Source organism: Gadus chalcogrammus, chromosome 19, assembly GCF_026213295.1.
Source record: "Gadus chalcogrammus isolate NIFS_2021 chromosome 19, NIFS_Gcha_1.0, whole genome shotgun sequence".
Taxonomy (NCBI): domain Eukaryota; kingdom Metazoa; phylum Chordata; class Actinopteri; order Gadiformes; family Gadidae; genus Gadus; species Gadus chalcogrammus.
In genome coordinates this window covers 6,345,582-6,368,769 of record NC_079430.1, presented here as the reverse complement: position 1 = coordinate 6,368,769, position 23,188 = coordinate 6,345,582, and the positions used below count along the sequence as shown (strand labels likewise).

The 23,188-nt window shown below is 43.8% G+C and overlaps 2 protein-coding genes across 2 annotated transcripts in view; both read left to right on the top strand.

The window, feature by feature from the left end:
- Positions 1-1,546: 1,546 nt before the first annotated feature.
- LOC130372145 (transmembrane protein 230-like) lies at positions 1,547-5,148 on the top strand. Its single transcript, XM_056577942.1, has 4 exons — positions 1,547-1,737; positions 2,181-2,292; positions 3,182-3,304; positions 3,708-5,148. Exons 2-4 carry the CDS (start codon positions 2,194-2,196, stop codon positions 3,846-3,848), a joined length of 363 nt encoding a protein of 120 aa, XP_056433917.1. The 5' UTR covers positions 1,547-1,737; positions 2,181-2,193; the 3' UTR covers positions 3,849-5,148.
- A 61-nt stretch (positions 5,149-5,209) lies between these two features.
- LOC130372137 (uncharacterized) overlaps positions 5,210-23,188 on the top strand; it is a 47,789-nt gene continuing 29,810 nt past the window's right edge. The window contains exons 1-4 of the mRNA XM_056577931.1: positions 5,210-5,320; positions 10,856-10,954; positions 11,454-11,651; positions 19,717-19,863. Of these exons, the coding sequence (XP_056433906.1) occupies positions 10,900-10,954; positions 11,454-11,651; positions 19,717-19,863 (400 nt within the window). The 5' untranslated portion in view covers positions 5,210-5,320; positions 10,856-10,899. The remainder of the gene's footprint in view (positions 5,321-10,855; positions 10,955-11,453; positions 11,652-19,716; positions 19,864-23,188) is intronic.

The following is a 23,188-nucleotide window of genomic DNA, read 5'->3' as shown; positions in this document are numbered from 1 at the left end:
TCTTCAATATTTTTCTTTAAGTTCTGATTCTTTCAGATGATATGTTGACTGTATGCAAAATATCATGCAAAATGTTAAACCTCATTGTTACGCTATTGCAATAAACATTATGTAACATAGGATTTTAACCTCAACTGGATCAAAATGTCTTCTTTCTCATATAGACATTTCAATCCATCAACAGTAATCACAGCCCTTAATCATCTGTAGGCCTGTTGAATCTGGAAAATACTAATAATGAATCATGAATGAAAAAAGACGGTTGTCCAAAACATCTGAATTTGTGATTTGCAGACTGTATTTTGTTTACTGCGACCACACCCTATCCTTCCCATCGTTAATAAGTTTCCTTTTGGTCAAACTCAGTTTATGACAGTGCTAGTTTTTCCTTGTTAGCAAATTCTAGAAATGTAGTAATGCTTCCTAAAATGAATATATCCTATTGGTGGTCACGCTCTTCCATGTCTCCAGGGCAGCGATATTACCTGAAGCCTGACAGAGGAGCAGGAAATATATTCTGGTCACCTCATTTAAACACAAACCTCTCTGCATTTATGTGTTTGCAGGTGATATAGCGTGTGCGTGGGTGTCAGAGATATTAGGCGGACTACGTGCAGAGTTCCTGTATCAACGTACTCAAAGAAACTGTAGATGAATTCGAAAAATATATATAGGGTACTGTATAAAAAGCTTTGGCAGGATATTTAGGCCTATACTTAGCCTCCTATACATTTGTTGTGAAACCAGATTTGTATCTGTATTTGTAAGTTATGTGAATGTATGTAAATGTGGTACATTTACACTTTATTAAAACAGAAAGTGTCTCAAGTTTTGTAAGCCTATTTGAGGAACATTATGTGAATTTGGTTCTTGTTCAGTGGTCCAACCTTGCAGTTTCACTATTCCCGAGCATGTTGACCGAAGCCAAGGTATTCATCCCAAACGGATTGCACTCTGATGTGCCTCCAAGTGAGTCATGGCTAAATCAGGTCAAGGTCGCCCCCTGCCGGTTAAAACAACAACAACAACGGCCACCACGAACCCGAATGACGAAATATACGGAGTAGTCTATGGATGATAAATCATTGAAACATCACGAGAACCTCCAGGTCCTTCAAGACTTTTTTATTTATTATAGATATGCATGAAGTTCTGTGAACGAGGTGTAGTGTCAATTAGTGAGTACCTGGTTTCTGTTGGACATCTCGAATTAACTAATCCCATATCCATATGGATTTATAGGGACGTTCATCATGCAAACTAGTTCTAACGATTGCAAAACCTATGGTTTTATCCAATTTCTGTGATTTTCTTTTTTTAATCGCAGTAGAATATGTGACTTTGGCGTCCTCTGCTGGAGCACACATTTAAATACATTGTTTTAGGGGTAAAAAAAAACATGCTTTAATGGCAGCATTGTTATTGCTTTCAGTCGGGATAATGCGATGCCTGAGTGCTTTTATGATGTATAATATGCTACATAGGATATGCTCATATGCATTGAATGGACCCTACTATACAACAGCGACAAAGCAGTGAACATTCAGTGAATATGCGCATGCGCCGTGTACAGGCGACAAGGAAGTTGTGCAGCAGCGACTTCGCAGACTGCAACAAACACTCATTAACACTATAATGACAACACTGGAACATGTGAACAGCACTTCACTCCGAGAAACTAACACCAAAGACCCCAGAGGGTCATCACGTTTCCTTATATTGTTGGTATTGTAAAAGGTAGGTTGTTCTTCTATGCATACCGTTGATGTTAGGCGCTTGCATTTGCATACATGCTCTTAGAATAAACCTTGGTGGTTCGCCTTTTTGGCGATTGTGGTAGTTATGTTGACTCCACATGTTGGTTGTTGTGTCTTATATATTGTGTCATGTTACTCATTTAGTGAACTGCTAGTCTTAAACCAGAGAATGTAGGCCTACTGTTGTTGAGTTGTATGGCAGTGATCCTCAAATGTCAACTTTCTAATGTTGACTTAACAATGATGGCGAGAGGGAGGATGCAATACTTCAACCGGTGGAGAACTCTGTGTATTTCCATAGGCTGTTAAGTAATCTCGTTCCCAGCCATAAGCAGGGCGCTTGTAAATAAAATTGCATTGGCAAATGCATTCAAATGTCAAAAAGTGAAGGTGGCCTACGAAGAAATGCTCTTTCCCATTCAGCTGTGTGTCCACCATGATGCCCAGCAGAGCAGTACTTGGAGGGGGCTCGTCCAACAACAAGGTCAAGTATTCCAGGCTGGCTGCAGATGAAGACGGCTACATAGACTTACAGGTGAGAAACTTAAATTAAATACATTTTGAAGTCTGCAGTCAACTGCATACGAATAAAAATGCATGTCATGAAATGGTGTATTAAAATGCTAGGCACTTGTGGTTTTATATATATCATATCAGTGTTTCCCACCCTTGGGGTTGCCTGATATGCATTTGGAGTCGCACAGAATTGCCTCCTTAGCTTTTATTTATTTTTAAGGTTTTTTAAGGTTTTAAGGTTTCAAAAGTCCTTTATATGAACAGCCTTTGAAGTGTGGCGATGTGCATACATTCACTGGGTACTGAAATTATATATTTTTTATATCTATAAATGGTCATGTGACCAAAATAAAATCAACAACCACTGCTCTTTACAGAGATGACTCAATACCTATCCATTCGGCAATATTACTTACTTTTGGCTCAAAATGTATTGGTGCGTCACTTCTGAATTCTGGGAAACGCTGCTAATAGCTCTAGATTAAAATGTGTTGGAAATAGGGCAAGTGGGAATAATAAAGCTAAATCAACCAGAACTAATCCTTCAAAGTCGCTCCATCTTTGTTTGTTGATGACGTGACACCTCCACATTCACTGCTCCAACACTCCAACAGATGGTGTAGTTGAGCCATGAGTTGAACACTTCCAATCAGAGTCAGACATGTAGGGAGAGTTTGTTTACTGGATCGATCATGACAATTGATATGACATTCAATACAAACTATGACTTTAAGGACGGACCAGAATAATAAATGCTGATTTGATTTGTGATTTGGTTGCATGATTTCGACTTCTCAAACACATATGCATATGCTTACGGGAGTGTTTTTAAATATATTAAATAACTTAAATATTTCGTTATTTGGTAGATGGCTAAAGTTGAATTGCTTTCTGTGTCTTGTGTTCAGTTCAAGAGGAGCCCTCCTAAAGTTCCCTACAAGGCGATCGCACTTGCAACCTTTCTCTTCGTAGTAGGGGCCTTGTTGATCATCATCGGGTCCCTTCTGCTTGCAAAATACATAAAGGTTGAGGTAGGAGTAAACACTCTTGCCTCTTACACATTCCTTTCAAATGATTACATGAGAACCAGGCACTGGAGTAGGAAATGGAAATCTTTACTTAGTGATAAGTTTCAATAATGCTTTCTCCATCAAAAATCTTGTTCTAGCATTAGAGTCGATCACAGCCTGATTCAGTCCACTACGATATCAATAGAAATAGAAGAGGATGAGCCATTTTAGGCTACTTAGTCGCATAGTATTCCTCTTTGGCAAGTGTTTCAATACCATTATTTTGTGGGGTGACATAGACACTCATTTCTATCAACATACAGAAGACCAAAAGATAAAATAATAAAAATCGGCTTATTATATATTCAATTTTTTTCTGAACATCACAATACATAAACCCCAATCTTCCGCCTCCCCTTTTCAGCATCCGGACCGTACCATTCCCGTCCTCATCATAGGGGTGCTGGTGTTCCTGCCCGGGTTCTACCACCTGAGGATCGCCTACTACGCGTCCAAGGGCTACCGTGGTTACTCCTACGACGACATCCCTGACTTTGGGGATTGAGAGCAGTGTTAGCGTCGTGTAGATGTCCTGATGCCATGCTAATGCTAATGCTAATCCTCTGGCCAAACCTATGCACCGCGCGGCTTGGCGCCTCTTTGACTTGATCATTTCACATACGGCTGTTTCGGACTACTCTGTTTAAAGGCAGCCTTTTGCTATAGGAAACCCTGGTTGGTGTGTCGTACCGCCTTACCGTGCAGTGCGTTGGAGTTTCTCTAGTAGACTGCTAGTTATTTTGTGACGTGTGGGCAGTTTACAGATGTTGCAGATTATGTAGCAAGGCTTGAGCTGACCTCCACCCTCAGGCCGTCAAACCCAATGCTGTATTCCAGACTCACGGGAGTCTCGCTGTTGTTATTTAAATATTTGATGTAAATGGTAGCTTCAGTTATGCACTATATATATATAAATATATATTATATTATATGATGGCCAAATGATACTACTGCATAGACGCATAGGGTGTAGGTACCTAGTCCACATAGGCCTTTGCTTTATATTGCGTACACCTCTCCAAAGGTTTAACAATAACAACGGCAACTGACAGCCTGCCCGCGTCTTTAATGCTATGACAGACGAGTTGACCAAGTTTGCATATCTTTTAATTTGTACTACACATCATCTTCACATCTTTGAGATCCCAGACTTCACTTAGTTTGCAACGCTTGGTAGAGACCCGACGTGCCTACAGCAGTTTACCATCAGCTGCTCTCTGACCCAGAAGGGCAATATTGGCTTTAGTGTGCATTGCATGGTACCATGCACTGCTACGATGTGCTTGATGCTACTTAGGCCACGGATATCCCATCCTCAGGGAATTTAGATCCGCAACATCTTATGTATTTGAAGTGTTTATTAGGCATACAATAGTGTTGGTATACAATAGAGGTTGAGTATGCTTGTAGAAAAAGCTTGAAGAAATACTTTGATGCAATGATTGTATTTGAATTGTTATACAAGATTTGACTGACTGAGTAATATATTCCTCAGAATATTTGTACTTTTCGAAGAACACCAATTTCTTTTGAATTAAATAGATATTTGAAAGTTCAGTGAGTCGTTTCCTTTACAAGTAAGAGGATTTTTTCCCCCAATAGATTTTATTGAGATTAAGGAGGCCCTCTTGCGGTTACAAGGACAAAAACACATTTCTATGTCGGGGAACTTTTATGCCAACCTACGACCATGAATTATGCCGCATGCAAAAATAAATGTCCCTCCAATGTGGGAAGTGGTGCTGGTTAGAGTGCAAGGACTAAATACGTTGAACCTGTTATCAGTCAAAGGTAACACAACTCCCCAATATACAAGAAGGGTTTGTATGTGTTCGAAGTCCAACTGAGTTGAGGGGGAAAGGCGACTCCTGATTGGTCGAGCAGGATTGCAGGATTGGGGGTGGATGTGGATGGGGGCGGAGGTGGTGAGCGATGGAGCAAAGCGCAAAGTAAGTCACCCAGCGGAGCGCAAAGCAAGTAAGTCACTCACTGGAAACTATTTTATTTATTTAATATGTAAGGGCTGGGCTATTACCTGTTGATTGTTTTTGAAAAAAGTTTTGCGTGGAAGTTGCTCTAACACAGATATACTTAGTAAGATCTAAGCGTCCTCGGTGTATTTATTATTGAGAGACGGGTGTGTAATAGAAGTAGGAAGGACGTGTAGAAGGGATGCGTTGTAACCGCCGAGTACTAAGGACGTTAAATTGAAGTTCCCAGAGTTTTGAACGATAAAATTTCACCCCAAGACACAAAGCCTACCCTTCAGTTTGAATTAGTTTCAAGTAGTCATAGACTTTATGATGAAATTCTCGTACTGCAGGCTATTTAAAACCCCTCTCCACCATTTAATTAGACCACCAGTGGGTAAGGAAGGCCATGCACGAAGCTGCATGGTTCTACTGGGCGCTCTTAATCGATACTGTTGTGGAGAGCCGCATTGAATTAAATGTGCTAAGAATCAGCCCCTCGTTTTAAGGGCTAGGGTTTGAGTCACTGGATATTAGTAGGCCTACAGGTGTCCTGTACGTTTTTTCCTGACCATTTCCTTTGAAATGTGTTTCTGAATGTATTTTTTCACTTGCATGCATCTTTCTTGAAGTAAATGTCAGGCGTACCTGTGCTTACAGGTGGAAATACCAATCCTGTATCGATTTTGAATTTACACTGGCGATTTTTTTAATCTTGTTTACTGGTGGCAGATAGGATCTGTGCGATGACATAGACTGTTCGATGTCTAATTAGCGTTGGATCAGCGGGGTAGAAAACAATCAATTCCCCTGTGGAGGATGACATCTTTCCTGATTTTTGGAGCATTTCTTGCTTGCTTTGATCAACTTGTTTTCTGAGATGATCAATATTCTATGTTTTACTGAGTTAGATTAAAAAATGTTGAATGTGGCCTGCAATACATTGTTTTAAGTCCCTGGCCTAATTCAATTTTAAATTACATATTCAACAGAATTTAATCCAAGGACATCGTCAAATTTCCCCCAGTAAGAAATCTTTTTAATTAAGGACTATTTAAAAACACCTCAATGGTCTCGCCATACTCGAGTACCATTTGTATTTAATGAAAGCAGCCAAATAAAAATACAAAGATTGGGAAACTGAAGCTTTAAAACACAAGTGTTAAGGATTTGGCAAGGGCAGCAGTGGTTTGTGAATAGTTGAGTTACCTGGTAGCACTAAATTCCCTCTGAATTCCCCTCCAGCAGACCTGAAACCGTATGTTGGCATGTTTCTATTTCATATTTACGGCGAGAACAGTAGCCTCTGCTGTTATTACATGATCACTTAAAGCTAGTGCCACTGCATGTTATTGTGTGTGAGTCTCAGGCAGGGGGATCTGTCTAGGGACCGTGTGTTACCATGGCTGGGCTGAATCAATTGTAGTGTGTGTTTGTGGAACCTATTTGAATGAGAGTTGAGTTTGATTGAAAGAGAAAATATAAATTCTACCCGGGGCTTTAACAATGTGTTATTTTTCCCTTCCTGGTTATTTTTCCCTTCCAGATACGCCTGTCTCCTCTCATAGTTTCATCTCTTGTTCTTACTCTGTTATGTATTTTTCACCTGTCTACCCTTTTTGCTGCTGCATCTCTCTCCCTCTCTCCCTCACTACTTTCTTTATACCTTTCCTTTACTCTCCGTGTCTCTCAGTCACTCAGTCTTTCCACCTCTCTCTTCTTTCTGTGTCTCTCTGTCATACTTTGCCTCTCTCCTACTTTCTCTAGTATTCTCTTTAAATTAAGTTAAAACAAGTTCAATTCAATGGGCCTTTATTGGCAAGGGAAACATATGTTTCATAATACTGTACGTACAATTAATGATGTTGAAGAATGAAGTACATGTGTAAAAAGCTGTGTTTAACATTGAAATATTGCATTCAAATCTATTAATAAGAGTTTGTAAAATCAACTTAAAAATACAAACTCTCTCTCTCTCCCCCCACTCTCTCTGTCTCTTCCTCCCCTACTCTATATCTCCACCATTCTCTCTCTCCCTATCTCCTCCACTCTCTGTCTCTCCCTCCCCAACTCTCTCTCTTTCCCACTCTCTCACCCACTCTCTCTCCTTCCCCTACTCTCTCTACTCTCTCTCTCTCTCTCTCTCTCTCTCTCTCTCTCTCTCTCTCTCTCTCTCTCTCTCTCTCTCTCTCTCTCTCTCTCTCTCTCTCTCTCTCTCTCTCTCTCTCTCTCTCTCTCTCTCTCTCTCTCTCTCTCCCCCCACTTTCTCTGTCTCTCCCCCTCTGTCCTTCTGTCCCTCTCTCTTGCTCTCTCTCTCATCAGCTCTAATACACTCCAGTGCTTTGACAGCTCACTGGACTCCCAACGGTTTCCTTTCTCACAGCCACAAAAAAAAAAAATCCAGTCAGTTTTTTCATGCTGCTGTTGATATAACCAACCTTGTGTCGAATGCAATTCTGTCCTCTGCAACCATCGGGTTTTCACCCAGTTAAGGAAAAGGCAGGGCATTTGAACTGCGCTTTGACAACCTTGTTAACTCACCCGGCAGTTAATAATCATGTGAGAATCCTAATAATTGTATTGCGTTACCTTTTATTCCTGACACAAGGAAATGTTGCAATGTTTTTATTACATTGCATTACGTGCAGCATTCATTTCTCTCCACCCTAATCATATAGGTTTATGGCCTTTTTGTTATTCCATGGCAGGAGCAAAGTCTGAACCGACAAAACCCTGAGTTTGTTTCAACACAGACTCTCCCGATACAGCAGCAGCAGTAGAACTGCATTTCTGTTTCCAGATTGCAGTCTATTCCATTGGAAGTCAAACATAAACTATGTGACTAGCCTTGGGCTAGTGCTGCTCACAGGCTTTTTATATTTATGATGGACCAGTATTGGGTGGTACAGTGCTCTATACTGGTGTTTCAAGCTGTTTCGATCATTGTACACCAGTATTAGCTGAGAGGTGTTGGCTTAGAGACAGTTGTGTAAACTGAGATACACTAGTGTTAGTTGAGACACAGTTGTGTCAGCGGAGAGACAGTTGTGTAAACTGGGGGAGAGTTGTGTTAGCTGGGGATAGTTGTGTTAGCTGAGGAACAGTGTCAGCTGAGAGGCCGTGTTAGCTGAGAGACAGTTGTGTTAGCTGCGATACAATCGCGCTTACCAAGGACATATTTCTTGATCTGTTGCTTCAGGAAGTTGGTTATGATTAGGCACACTAACCTCCCCCCCCCCCCCCCTCTATCCAACACAAACGGACACACGGTCACACACACATATGGAGTCACAAAGCACCAGGCCTATCCATTACTTCAAGCATATATCCTCTGTCACCCTTCCACATGTGCACATACATGACCTGACACGTGCTCCAAGGATTTGGTCGCTGGCGTTCCTCCCGCTCTCTGGCGCTAGCTTTAGCTCTTCAGCGTGTGTAATTAAGTTAGCTTAATGAGGCTGCTACAGCAGTGCCGTTTTGAGCTAATGCTAGCACAGGCTTTGGCTGAGGATGAAGGGTTTATCACACTTCCTGTCCACTCCCAGCCTGATCGGAAGCCATTCTCTGACGCAGAATACATATCCTTGTTGGGGTGGTTTAAAAAATGCCTCTGCTAGAGTTGTAGTTGTACTTCGGGATAGCGTACTTGCTAGGTAGGTAGTTTCTAGGTAGAAAGATATGGTGTATGATCCCCAAATGTCTGCACGATGCCTCCTAGGGCTGGGAATTTATCCGAATTTCCTGGATCGATCCGATTCCGATTCATAAGGTCACGATCCGATTCGATCCACGATTCGATCAGATTCGATTCGATATCGATCTATTTACAGACATAATGCAAATAAATACTGTCCAATAGACAAAACAGCTCCATGTGTTTGTGATTGTATCTGTGTACGTGTAAGAGGGACACAGAGAGAGAAGAGTCAAGAATCAAGTATTTATTTTGCACAAAAATCCAAGTATTATTTGAAATGTATTTATTTATTTATTTATTTTTTTAATTAAAGATCGATCCAGACATTTTTGGATCGATATCGTGCTTTTTGAGCATGAATCGATATCGGATCGCGGATCGATTTTTTGAACACAGCCCTAATGCCTCCCAAGTTTCACATTTATTGTCATGCAAACATTAATGGAAATACAAGCAGTCACTACAGGCAATGAGATGCATCAATCCAATCTTCCTCAAGAAAAAATAGAAAATACCCAAAGACTAAAAACAATCATTATTTGCATAAAAAATGTGTAAACATAACTAACTTACCTCTTTAATCTGTGCGGCGTTCAAAATGCTGTCTAAATATGCATGAATATGACTGAGGTGTTACTGCCTTAAAAACATGGCATGGTATGGAGGCATCTGCTACCTAAAGAGCTCTTGCTACACAGACTCCTTCAGATGTCTAACGTTCAGGAGGGCCACACACATTTCCAGAGCTCCCAACCAGGTCTTGACTGTGGACTACAATACTCTTCTCAACACTCCTCCATCTTATCTGCTCACCTTCTGCTGGGCGTGGGTAGCCTGTTTCATGGCTGCATCGATGGTCCCCGAACAACCCTGGTTTATATCTCACTCCGCTATGTGCAACTCCTTCCAGATTTATATGACATTTCCGAAATTTGGGCCCATAAAAGGCCACCCGGCCGGCGGGGAGACCGGAGGGATGGGGGGTTCTGGCAGGGGGGGTTCTGGCAGGGAAGGCACTGGCCCATTACTGTAATGACATGGGATCAATTCCAGCTATTGGAGATAGCTGGAATTGCAGAATGGGGCTTCTTTGCTTTTCATTTTTCAGCAGGAGCGGCAGTGTGAGATTTTTGCCGATGTATCATCCCAGGTGCCCTTGTTTACCTGTTCAGCCATTTTATCCAAAGCGACAGAACATTCCGTGAGTCAGAGGTCATTATCGAGCAGTTTGGGGGTGTCAGTGAGTACAGAGACCGCTCTTTAAGGTGCAGGTAGGAGTTAGACGCTGAAAACAGAAACGGGTCAATAAGGAGAAGACAGGGGTAAAACAGTGAATACAGTGACCTGTCAATAAGGAGCAGGTAGGGGTAAGACTGAACAGAGATGTCATTAAGGAACAGGTATAGGGGTTAGATAGTGAAAATAGAGACAAGTCATTAAGGAGAAGGTAGGGGTACAACAGTGAATACATTGACAGGTCATTAAGGAGAAGGTAGATTGTTGTTATTGTTAGTTTGTGTACAGAAATGTAATTGAGGATGAGGTAGGGGCTAGACAATACAAACGGTCATTAAGGAGCAGGTAGTATTAGGCCAACTTGCTCAGGGATACCAATATTTAAAGTTCTGAAATTCAGAATCGAAACAAGTACCTTTTGCGATATCAGACTCATGTCATCATCACACAGGTAAAAGGTAATATATCCTGCGGACCATTGGGTTTAATCCCAGTACTTCTCATCTGGGATTCAAAGACCCTCGCCGCTACTCTAGTCTATCTCGCCCTGAGGGATAGTGTGCATCGCGCAGGGGAATGAATGTGTTTTGTCTCTCTGACTGACAGATTGGACATGCTGCCAATCATATGAGATCTGACAAGAGACGGAGATGGCACAGCCAGACCAACCCACGCTCACACTGGTCACGTTGTTCTGCATGTTCTGTGAGTATCAATCACATCGGCGCCTCTGATTTACAAAGCTTGCAGCCACACTCGATAAGATAGCTATATTTCCCATGCAGTTCTGAATCACATTATGTGCATACATACGTATACATACAGATGTGTACACGCATAATACTGTGTGCATAATACTACTAGCCACAGGGGCTTCTTTGATCGAATTGATGGAATGTATCTTTCGTAGTGGGGTCTTGAATTCCATCATGACCAGGGTTATACCATGAATAATACACACAAAAGCGTTCATATGATAATGTATAGGGTCTAGTTAAAATGCCATCAGGCATATGACCTACAAATCCTGTGTCGTTATTCATGTTTATCGCGCAGAGAAGATATTCATCTCCGTTCGTGTCCTATTGTTGTATATTCTGTCCACCAAAATAAAAAGTGCTTCCTGGTGCATGCAACCACATGGGTTCGGCTCAGGTACAGAACCGTTCTCACAGGTCGATGTTTCTCTGCCCCTCTGTCCCAGACGTGAGTCGGGGCTGGAGCCCAGAGGTCCAGGGACGGGAGGGGGGGGTAGTGGAGCTGGACTGCAGCCTGCCGTCTGGCCCCAGCAGCCCCGGGTCAGCCTCCCCCCGGATGGTGGAGTGGGTCCGGCGGGGGTACGACACCCCTGTTCTGATGAGTTTTGGAGCGCACGCCTCTCGCGTGCACCCCGAGTATGAAGGTAAAGCTTGCTCACTCTTCTTTTTTTTTTAATGAATGTATATATGGCGCCAAGATAATCTCGTGCAGGGGTCGGCAACCTATGGTACGCGTGCCATAACGGGCCCGCGAGGACATTTAGGCCCAATCCCATTTCTAGCCCTTACCCCTTCCCCTTACCCCTCCCACTTGTTTTGAAGGGGTAAGGGGAAGGGGTACAAATGGGATTGGGCCTTACACTGCCCGGAGGAGCCATTTGAAAATATATCTATGGAGTAAGCACAAACAGGGACAATGTATAATGGTTAACAAAATTATTATTAGTTTTGAAACAATACTAAACTAATTAACTAGTCTCAAACAACACAAAGGTTTATAATGGTTCTACCGCGCGGGAGCTGATACCACTAGTTTGATAGCTATCTTTGTTGTTTTATTATATCTAAATTGATAAAGACAGTACATGAAAAAGTAGGTTGTGTAATAACTTGGACAAGCTCATTTGGATTTATTCCACAAAAGGACAGAGTTGTGTGCGTACTTTGCTGTAAAGTTGTTGACTGTCGAAACTTCCGGTGTATGACGTCCTTCTGAAACAAGACACAAGAAGAATTTTGAATGTGAGGCGGATGGATTGAATCAATAAACGAAGGCAGTGGTCCAGTACCAGGAGCATAGCAGTGTGTACCACCTTATGAGCTGCCAAAAAACAAGCTAGAGAAGGTAGCTATGAAGTCACTCAGTGAATTGCTAAACACGGAAAGCCATTCTCAGATGAAGAAAATATAAAGGAGGCTTTCCCCAGCAGTTCAGAGGTTATATTTAACGGATTACGAAACAAAGTAACTATCGTTTCCAGGATTAAAGATCCGGGTGCCAGCGAGAACTGTGGAAAGGCAAACTCTTGCATGGTTATGGGCTTCACGACTCAGCCCAAGTGGTTCTTCTGGGTTTCATACACAATGTCTGAAGCCTACTTGTGACCATACTCGTGAGCTACTCATGGCCCCCTGACGTCCTCCTCAATGGTCTTTATCGTCGCTGTTGCTCATTCTCCATAGAAGTATATCCTTGGTGTCAGTAACACCTCGTAAATTAACTCTAGCCGACGACGGACTTCAAAGCTTCGACTCTGACCTAGTGAAATCCTTGCAACTTTAACATTTTGCATTACGTTAGGGAACATAGGGGAGTCCAGTTCCCATGGTTACACCCATGGTCTCCTTTATCCTGGGTGTCTCATCTCGAGAGCCTACTCGGAGGGAGCGGCTCTCTCAAGGCCGCGCGGGCCCTCTGGCATCTCTTGGGTTTCATCACCCTCCATTGTTGCGCTGGCGTCCATTGTTCATCGCCCGGTTCTGCAGGGAGCCGAGAGCGAGCCTCTGTGGTCGGGAATACCCTTTGTTTCACCGCAGTTGTTCTTTAACGTTGGGAGAACAATGGGGGCAATGCGGACAAAGGTGGAACAGGCCTTGTGTGGCTTGAGTCTCAACCCCCTATTTTCCCCTCCCTCTTTTTTACGATTAGCCGGCCACCCAGAAAATAAAGAAAAACAACAACGATCGAGCACCAATGTGCCGGGACTTTCCGAATCCTCTGTTGGGGTTCTGCTAGTGCACTTCGATTTTGAATGGGAAAATCAAAGAAGAAGAAGAAGAAGAATACGTTAATGATGCAATGCTTCAAATGGTCTTTCTAGAGGAGAACGGTGTTTGAGGGTTTATTTGTGGAATATCGTTTTAGATTATGCCTTGAGTCCATTGCCAGGATATATTTCTGGGTCCTTGGGCGATCAGTTTCATCGGATGCACGTGGATAAAAATAAGTCTGTGCTATAAATCTTCTGTCAGAAAGCTGGGCAGCTCCTGTCTCTTGGAGGCCTGTTCATCCCACAGTAAGCAGAGTACCTGTTCACCACGGCCTTCCCAAATGCCTCATATCAAAGCTGCTCGGCTTTTGGTGAAGCCCGGTTCCACCCCTTGACTTGGCTTTCATATTTGTTTACCATTGGAGGAAAGCTGCATTCACCTCTCTGCCTGCACTGGCAATCACACACACACACACACACACACACACACACACACACACACACACACACACACACACACACACACACACACACACACACACACACACACACACACACACACACACACACACACACACACACACACACACACTTACTCACCAAACACACACATATACAAACTTACTCACCGATCACTCACACACACACACACAGATAGACAGTATCACCACGAACCTCTGCCACACCCTTACCACCCAGACAAGGAAATATGATACAGTACATTTACATGGCTATAAAATGGGTGTAAAACCTTGGCAACCGGGCTGTACAGGGCCAGGTGTACTCTGATGACGGCCCTGAGCTCGTAAAGACTGCTTGTTGACAGAGAGAATGATGTCACCTCTCAAGCCACTTTTCAAGATAGTGAAACAACACTTTATTGCTTCCGCGATAAGACGTGACAGCAGTTGGTGGCTGAAGTTCACAAGTTAAGCATGTGACGGTCACTTTGGACACCAGACATGCCAGCGACAAACAAAAATGTCTAAAATGTACAAACTAAAAGACAATCACCAAAGATGCACGTACGTCTTTCTTGTACATAAAAGAGACGGAATGCTTATGAATTATCTTGGCTTTCAAGGCTTTTCAAGGCTTTCGAGTAACAATACACGCCTTGACAAAGCCAACCGCCACTTTCTTACTAACCAGACTGGCAACGGTGGACAAAGCAGCCATTGTGCGGCCCCGCAAGCGTTCTCACAGGTAGGAGCCGTTGAATAAGGAGGGACAGGTGCATCATGGGATACAAAGGATGTGTGGTGGGCTCGGCGGAGACCGGTGTGGGTTTCACTTCCTCGGGACGTGGATGTGCTCGGGTATCTTCAAGCTTGGCTGAGCCCTCAGCCCCACAGGTCCTGCGTCAGGGTTCTGTCCTGGTGTCCACCTGTTGCTAACCTGTTATTAACGCTTACTTAGGAATTCCATTCGAGCTGCTCGCCAAATGCTGAAGCCTCTGATTGGGGCGATTAGGCTTGTAGTCAAACAAATGTGTGTGTAATTGTATTTATGTGTGTGGGTTTATTTATACTCGTGTGTGTGTGTGTGTGTGTGTGTGTGTGTGTGTGTGTGTGTGTGTGTGTGTGTGTGTGTGTGTGTGTGTGTGTGTGTGTGTGTGTGTGTGTGTGTGTGTGTGTGTGTGTGTGTGTGTGTGTGTGTGTGTGTGTGTGTGCGCGCGTGTGCATGTGTATGTGTATGTATATTGACTTGTATTTAAGTGTGTGGGTGGGCGTCTATATGTGTGTATGTGTCTGGTGTGTGTGTTTGTTTGTACATGTGTGTGTTTGCGTAAACTAATGAAAGTGTCACTTCTGCTGGCAACAACAACGACAAACACTTCCTTTGCCATTCTGGATGCGACACCAGTTTCTGCCGCACTGTGTGGACTATGTATTCAAACGCACACTCCCTACACACACTATGCCCTGCCCTGTGGAAAGGATTGGCCTTTTTTTGTGTGTTTGCTTTTCTTTAATGGGGTTAAAAAAAGATCAGAGAGGTTAGCATCGGCTCTCTCTCTCTCTGTCTGTCTCCCTGGTGGGTTCAGTACACACAGCTTGTGACGAGTAAACAAGACAAATACAGCTGGATAAATCCCCTTGTTAGCTAGCTAGCTTGGTACCATACAAATCCTCAGATGTGTGGTGGTTGACGCCACACATCCACAGTTAACCTGCATAGTTAGTTTGTCTTCTTATTTGTGCTGTGGATTAGCTTGAAAAGTTAGCAGGAGGGTCTCTTGTTTGCGCAAGAGACCCCCCCCACCCCAAGCTGCCGCTGTTTGCCACAGTGGCAGCTTGTTCTGTCATGACAAAAGAGACCTTGCTCTCGGTCTCTTGAGCTAGCCGGGATGATTCCTATTTCAAACCATCACGCGTGATCGAGCCGAGTGGACCAACGAACGAGGAAGACTGAAACCTTATCTGCTCTGGTCCTCTTTTGTCACTCGACTGAAACCCAGCGCTGTAGACATTTAACACCGGAGGAGGCATTGATGTGCCTTAGCCTTCAGGCGAGCGAACGAAGGCGTCTTTTTGAAAAATATGAAACTGTATTGTGTTGCGATACGTTTTTTGAATTCTCTCAAACAAGCAATCATTATGCGTCTGCAGCGAGTTCGATATGTAATCAGTTCAGGCCTTTGGTCTGGATACATAAATGCATTAATACATGTTGTAAGAAATAGCTGAAGGAAATGTGCAATGTGAGATAATATTTATCAATGATGAAATATGTTGAAACTGAACAAAGTAAATTGACATCAGAAGTTACTTTCCGTTGATATTATTATTTGAATAGTTTGTTTTTAAATGGTCAGACATTTATAGATATAGCGTTGTTTCAGCCAACAGTGTGCTGCCTCATTTGACAGACAACCAGTGATTATTATTTGAATATGAATTTTTTTAATGTTCAGACATTTATAGACATAGGGTTATTATGTGTCCGCCCCCACTGTGGGTGGTTTCATTGACATGCAACTCGAAAAAAAACACGAATGATTGTGGATTATTACGAATGCCTGTTTATTTTCTATGAGTGCAGCGGTTTGGTTCAATGTAGTTCTGTCACTTTGACACGATGTAGTGGAGACGTAGCAGGGAGGGTTAGAGCATCTCATCATGCACACCAGGTAAGCTGCCGACATCAGTTGTGCGTGCGTTTGTGTGTGTTATGGTGTGCGTGTGTGTGTTGCTGTGTGTGCGTTCGAGTGTGCATAAGTGAATTCTGCCAAAGGGAAATTCCAGGGGCAAAGTGCCACATTTGCATCAGCCATAATAGGTAATTAAGTAAATATCGCTAAAGATCAAAACAATCGGAAATTCATAGAGTTTGGCGACTGAAGAACGGACTGTTCTCTTTTAGACGCACGTCGAGGACGTCAGGAGGAAGTCTTCCGAGCGTGTAGCTCAGAACTCGAGGTGCCGTTTGGTGTTCTTGCGGTGCCTTCAAGTTATTTGGATATTTAACGAACAGAACAGAACCGGCCTGCTCTAGAGAGATAGTACTGCCTTTGTGAGAGGCAGGTAATTTAATGGAGAGGTAACCCACAGAGGCGGATCGGATGAGAGCAGGAGGAGGAAGAGGAGGAGGTAGAGGTAGGGGAGGAGGAGGCGGAGTGGAAATTGAGTGCTCTTTTGTCAAAACTTTGTAAGTGGTGGAGGCGGGCATAGGGATCATTTTCAGCAACCGGTTCTGTTTAACCACATGTATCGATGTATCAGGAGACAAAAGCAATTAGAATGCAATTCCCCAACAATTTGCTTTAACTGATTAAAAGCGTAGGTAATGTAATATCCGCGTTGAAAAGGGTTTTGTTTGGTTTCACCTCTCCTTTTGAGAGGGAGCTCGAGCGGCATTTTGTATTTACAACTACAATGACAAACTAAAAATGCTAAGCTTTTCTAAACCCATTAGGCTTGATCTGTTAATGTTATTCTCGAAGTCTAAGCACACACACACACACACACACACACACACACACACACACGTACACACACACCTACTCACACAAAGACACACACACACACACACACACAAACACACACACAGTAGGACGCTGAAGAGTAGTGTGAATCAATGGCACGCACAAACTGCGGTAAAAAACGCACACATATATCGACAAACATACATATGGGGATTCACAGAGGGTATCTAACTTTGGTCATTATTTTAGTTTTCCCTCTTCTGTCTCCAACTTTTGGTGACCTTTCTACATTGTCCCTTGCTACGTTGACTCTGGCTCCATTTCCCCTTCTCTTTCTCCTTTTCTCTTTTCCTCCGTCTCTCTGTCCACCAACCTCCCTCCTCTCTCCACCTCTCTCTCTCTCTCCTTTTTTGTTTGTTCGGTCTGAGTAACCCTCTGAATTTACCTCCCATTCAAATCCTCCTCCTGCCTTAATGCATGTGTTCGATTACATCACCGTCTTTGGATTGGGCTGGTCCCTTCTCCCTCTGTCCTCTCCCGTTCCCTCTCTCTGTCTCTTTCGCCCGCTCTCTGGTTACTCATAGCCATAATGTTCTGGGTTGGATCCCCAATTTCCTATTCTCACATCCTAAACAAGAGGCCTCCTAGAACAATATGCCTCCTAACTCCTATCTGTTTAATGTCATGTATCTGTATTCACTGTCAGGCCTCTGCTGAATGATTAACACATTGAGACGTTCTTCTGTTTGATCCTTGGTTCCTCACGGCAAGATCATGCCTTTGAGCAAGGCAGGTACCACGTTACCTGTAAAGTCATGTGATTGGCTGCAGTGCCTGGAACATGTATGATAATATACAACTATATATAGATCGAAACTCAAACATAATCCTCTTAAGCCCGAAGCTGTGTCAGGACACATCTGAGTACAGACACAAATTCATCTTTTGGAGAAAATGTTGTGTCAAAAGTAATCCCAACAGTTTTTTAGAGCCACCTTCAAGGAAACTCTCTTTCTTTCCCATCTCTCATTCTTGAGACCTATTCGAAGTGAGCGAAAAAAGTTCATCCCGCTACATTCACGCTTGGTGTGCCTCTGCTCCATTAATACAATATGATTCCTTTTTCTATTTTTGGTTGAGCGACAAATATGAACCGAAAATCGCACTCCCTGCGCTTTAAGGCTTTTGGTGTTTCCTGAGGTGTTATCGTGACACAGCCACACCATCGCCAGCGAGCCCGCCTTGCCAATGAGCTGGAATAAAGCAAACACTGAACATGGGAAAAAAACACCCCGGCGGGGTCGAAGTTCACCGCTCTGGACCCACCTTAATCCCCCTGTGAAACAACACGCTGTGTGTTTTTTGTCCAGCTTCCCCTTCCTCTCCTCCCCTCCCCTCCCCTCCCCTCCCTTCCCATCTGTGTGGATTCAGTCCCCTCTGGCGGACTGGGAAAGTTAAAACGGACCGCACTGTCGCTGGCACAACACCCAAATGCCCCTCCCTGGATCTCTGCCACTTCTTGGTCCACTTCCTGGGTCGTGGCAGGACGGGATGGTCACCGTTCAGCGCTGGGAGTTGCACTTGCTCTCGTAGCTCCATATCGTCACTCAGGCAGGAGAGTCCAGTGGCTAATGAGTTTGACTTCCATCTACAAGATTGCGGGTTTGAACCCCTGTGTTTGCGTCCCACCTGCAGGCATCCTTGAGGGAGATTCGCTCACCCTCGCCTGCCCATTAAGGATCGGTATCTCAAATCAGTCACTGTGATCAATTCAGGACTAAGCGGTCATCGATCAGCCGCTCAGCGGAAACTCAACAAAACCAGCGAACGACAATTGCCACGGCAACGCTTGCGTCCCTGTGTTGCTGAGACTACCGCACTGCAGTGTGTGTGGGATCCAGCCAAGCGTGTCTGTTGACTTGGTGATTCTTTGCTGTTTGGTTTTCTTTTCCTTTTTAGGCAGTGAGAGTCCGGTGTTGTTCTGTAAAGTTTGAACGTTTGTGACCTTTTGTATGCAGAACAATTTGACACCTTTCTTTAACAAAGGTTCGGGGATGTCAAGAGAGGAGGAGGGGAGAGATGAGCAATAGCGTTAGAGAGAGAGAGAAAGAGAAGGAGAAGGAGAGAGACATGAGGGATATAGTTAGAGAGAGAAGAGGAGATAGAAATGAGCGTTGGAGTTAGAGGGGGAAGGGGAGAGATGAGCAAGCACTGTGGTGGTTGCCTAGGGAGCTGTCACCTGGCAACCAGGAGATCACATTTCACCCGTTTGGTTTAGGTGTGTGAGTGTGTGTGCGTGTGTTCATGCGCGCCTGTGTGTGGTGACTTTTTGGGGTTTTGTTAACTTTTCTCAATGGGTCCTCATCAAACAGTTTCTGGAACTTTTCACCTTGGACATGAAGTGAGCCATTCAATTTGATTGTATTTGTATTTAATTGATTCCTCTCGCCTTTTCTGTCTCTGTCTGTCTGCCTCATCTATTTGCTCTTTCTCTTTCTTATCCCCTTTCTTTTTTCTCATCACCTCTCTATTATGTCCATCATCCTCTCCCCCCCCCCCTCTCTCTCCCAGGGCGAGTGAGCTTGGTCCGCAGCACCTCCCTGAGGGTGGCGCGGCTGATGGTGGAGGACGAGGGGGCGTACGAGTGTCAACTCTTCCTCCTGGACCACGTCACCAACGTGTCCCGCAGCGGCAACTGGACGCAGCTCTCTGTCACCGGTACGGTAGGCTGAGAGAGAGGCTCCCGACACAGAGGGTTCCCCTGGTCCAACCCTCCGGCCCCACGACCTCTCTGTTCTCCTACTTCCTATGAGCTGTGTGTACCAGTGAGCAGCCCGAACAAGAAAAAGAAGAACATGATAAGAAGATCAACATAGACAAGCAAAGACCAACAAAGACGAGCAGATTAAATGTCCCTTTATCAGAAGTCCCTCCCTCTCTCTCGTCTCTCGTCTCTCCCAACCCGTGTTATCGAGGCGCATATGGCTCCCTCCAAAGCATGCTAAGTAGTCTTGCCGATAACGTTCGCTCGCAGCACCTCCGGCTCCAAGCGTTTAGTTTTCGTTGTGAGATTGGAAGCCCTGGACCGAGGTTAACGGCACAGTGAACACAGTGGTGCTCCACCTCTGGCACGGGACAGCACTCAGGGTCACCTTATTTGCAAATTGGGGTCGCGAGGTTGTTGGCTGATTTATAAATTGAATAGATTAATATTTGATGATACACTTTTGAAAAAGACAGTAAATAAATGAAAAGGTTTGACAGCCTAATTATTCGTAGCCACTGGTAACTTCTTGGCAGGGACTGCATGCGTTCAGTGGGACGTTTATGTTACGGGCGCTGGCTGGGTTGAACCGATGCGTGGGGGGAAGCAGATGGACCAGCGTGTGAGAAGTTGGGGGTCGCATGTCGCTGGTTTAGCACCTCGGAGTTGAGAGAGTAGAGCGAGTTGTGTCCCTGAGGGGCTCATTTGTTTCACAACTGTAGTCAAAAAGAATATGAAACGCACAAACAAGGAAATAACCCGGTCATCAGCATTGCCATCAGGTGGAGAACACACATGGGCATCAGTTTGGTTTGAAATGTGCTGGGGACAGAGACGCATTTGGACAAAATCTGTCTGTCACGTTTTATGAAGAAAACGTTTCCAAAATGCATCGGACATATGACCCACTATGTTCTGCTCCATGCATCCAATGTTGACAACGTGACATGACATGGATAAGCTATCAACATAAACAAGAGGAGCTAGGAAAGGAAAATAACTGTGTGCTTAAGTTCAGATGGGGCAAACATGTGGCTACACACAGCACTACAAAAGTCGTCAAGATTGAAAAAGAAAAAAATATTTGTTGCAAAGCTGAACGCTGTATCACATCATGAGCTGGCTGTTCTCAATTCACAAGAAGTATTCCATCCAATCTAGGCTACATCAGGCATTCTGACCAAACCTCATGCACTCCCCCCACAATTATTCCAGAATTCAAGCAAAGCAAGAATAACCCATAATCAGTTTGTGTCAACAAGAGACTGACTTCACCGACTATCAATTGCAAGTTAAAATGGCTGACCACTTGAGTGCAAAAAACACAAAAGACCTCGCCACAGCACCAGCAAATCTTAAGCAATAAATATCGCGTTGCGCCTTTATTTATGTGGCAGTGGTCTGCAGATGCATCCCGTAGTGTAGCCTATACGACGAAAACCAACAGGTTATCGTTCTGATACTGATACTGGTACTAACAACCGGCTCTGGTGCTATTTACCTATGTATTCAGGCTAAAATGACTTCATTGTCTGATGCCTCATTATCCCAGCCAAAGAGTATTGGTATTATTAGTAATGGCTACTTGCAAAAACGAAAAAATAACATGGTGTGTCTTTTTACAATTTATTTGCTACCAGCATTCGTAGTGTTGATCGGACTACTTGCGGAGTGATACTAAAGATCTCATTAGAGGCAAAAAGTCCTTTGTTTTCCTTGACAGCGGTCCATTATACTTAGCAACGGTGAATTATCAAATAGAATTCACCGCTGGAAGTTGTGAAGAGCCCATGCAAGTGAACAGAGCGTTCCACGGCATTCAGAAGACCCGTGTTATAATAGCAAATAAATAAAAGCATATATAAAAGCAATAGATCACGCCAGGCTGTGGTATGTGCTCATTATACCACTGTTAAGGGGCGTTGTCCAGCCCCGACGCGCAGCGGAGGGCCGGCGACCCCCTTCACAGTGGTATAATGAGCACATGCCACTGACTGAATTGATCTATTGCTTTTATACAATGGTTACTGTTATGGCGAAACGAAAGTCATAGACACACTCCATTTAAAAATAAACCAAGAAAGTCAAAATAGCCGTTTTTATTAAAGAATACAAAAAAGTAGTCCCTCCTGGCTGCCGCTATGCATCGACGGTCGCTATGCAACACACTTTAGCGTCCCTCCGAGAGAAGGCTCCGATAGAGCGGTTCGCCGGCAATTTATTTATTTACGCCGATTTTAGGCTTCAGTGAACTGTGAACTGTGCTATTGCTTTTATACAACCTCCATGGTCAAGTTAAATCTCCGTGTGATAGTTTCTTACGATACTTTGTAACGGTTTCCTCTTCAAGGCGCGGAGTGATACTTTCACAAAATGATCGGGCGTCATAGCAGTTGTGTATACGCTAATTATGCAACAGTTGGGAACCAATCAGATCGCTGGATTTAGGTCCCCCATTGTATAATCCATAATAATTCAACTCAAGTTATTTTTGTTTTTTACAAGTGGTGGGTACAAAATGAATCGTGACGAAAACTGGTGGTGATGACTCAAGTTATTTTTGTTTTTTACAAGTGGTGGGTACAAAATGAACCAGCGTCCCCAGCGGAATCGACGCCCATAATCCAGGGCTAGCCTGGATTGTGTGCGTTTGTGCGTTTCTATCGTATGTGTTGTATTATCAGTCTGCTTTTATAAAGAAGTAGTGGTTGTGTTAATATGAATAATCAAGGTAGTGGTAATCATAATTAAATAATACAATAGTGTGTATACAGAGCTCAAGCACATTTGTTTAAGAATGTCAGCACACAAAGCACTCTAAAACTCAACTGCTACTCATCTACTCAAGCATCAGTAGTGGGTATCGTACTTTTAGCAAAGTTTCTATCCAACTATATGTATATTTTTATTTTAAAAGGCTCTCTGTGTCTCTGATGTGTCTCTGTCACCCTGGTCCCCAGGGGAAAAGGGTACGGGGAGTTCTGAATTATATGTAGACGAATCTACGAATATAATTGGGCAAATAAAATATAGGTTGTATGCTTGGTTGTTTGTGTTAGCTTTGAAGTGGTGGGACTGCTGCCGTGAATTTGACTCACAGGAGGTTGTTGTTGTGGCTCTTTAGCTAACTTCACAGACGTTAGCTTAGCGCCACAGATCAAAGCGGGAACATCAAACCTCTGAGTCAGGCGTTGTGTATGTGTGTGTGTGTGTGTGTGTGTGTGGGAGGGAGGAGAGGGGAGGTCAAAGGGGAGTTTACCCTGGGTGACAGGCTTGGGG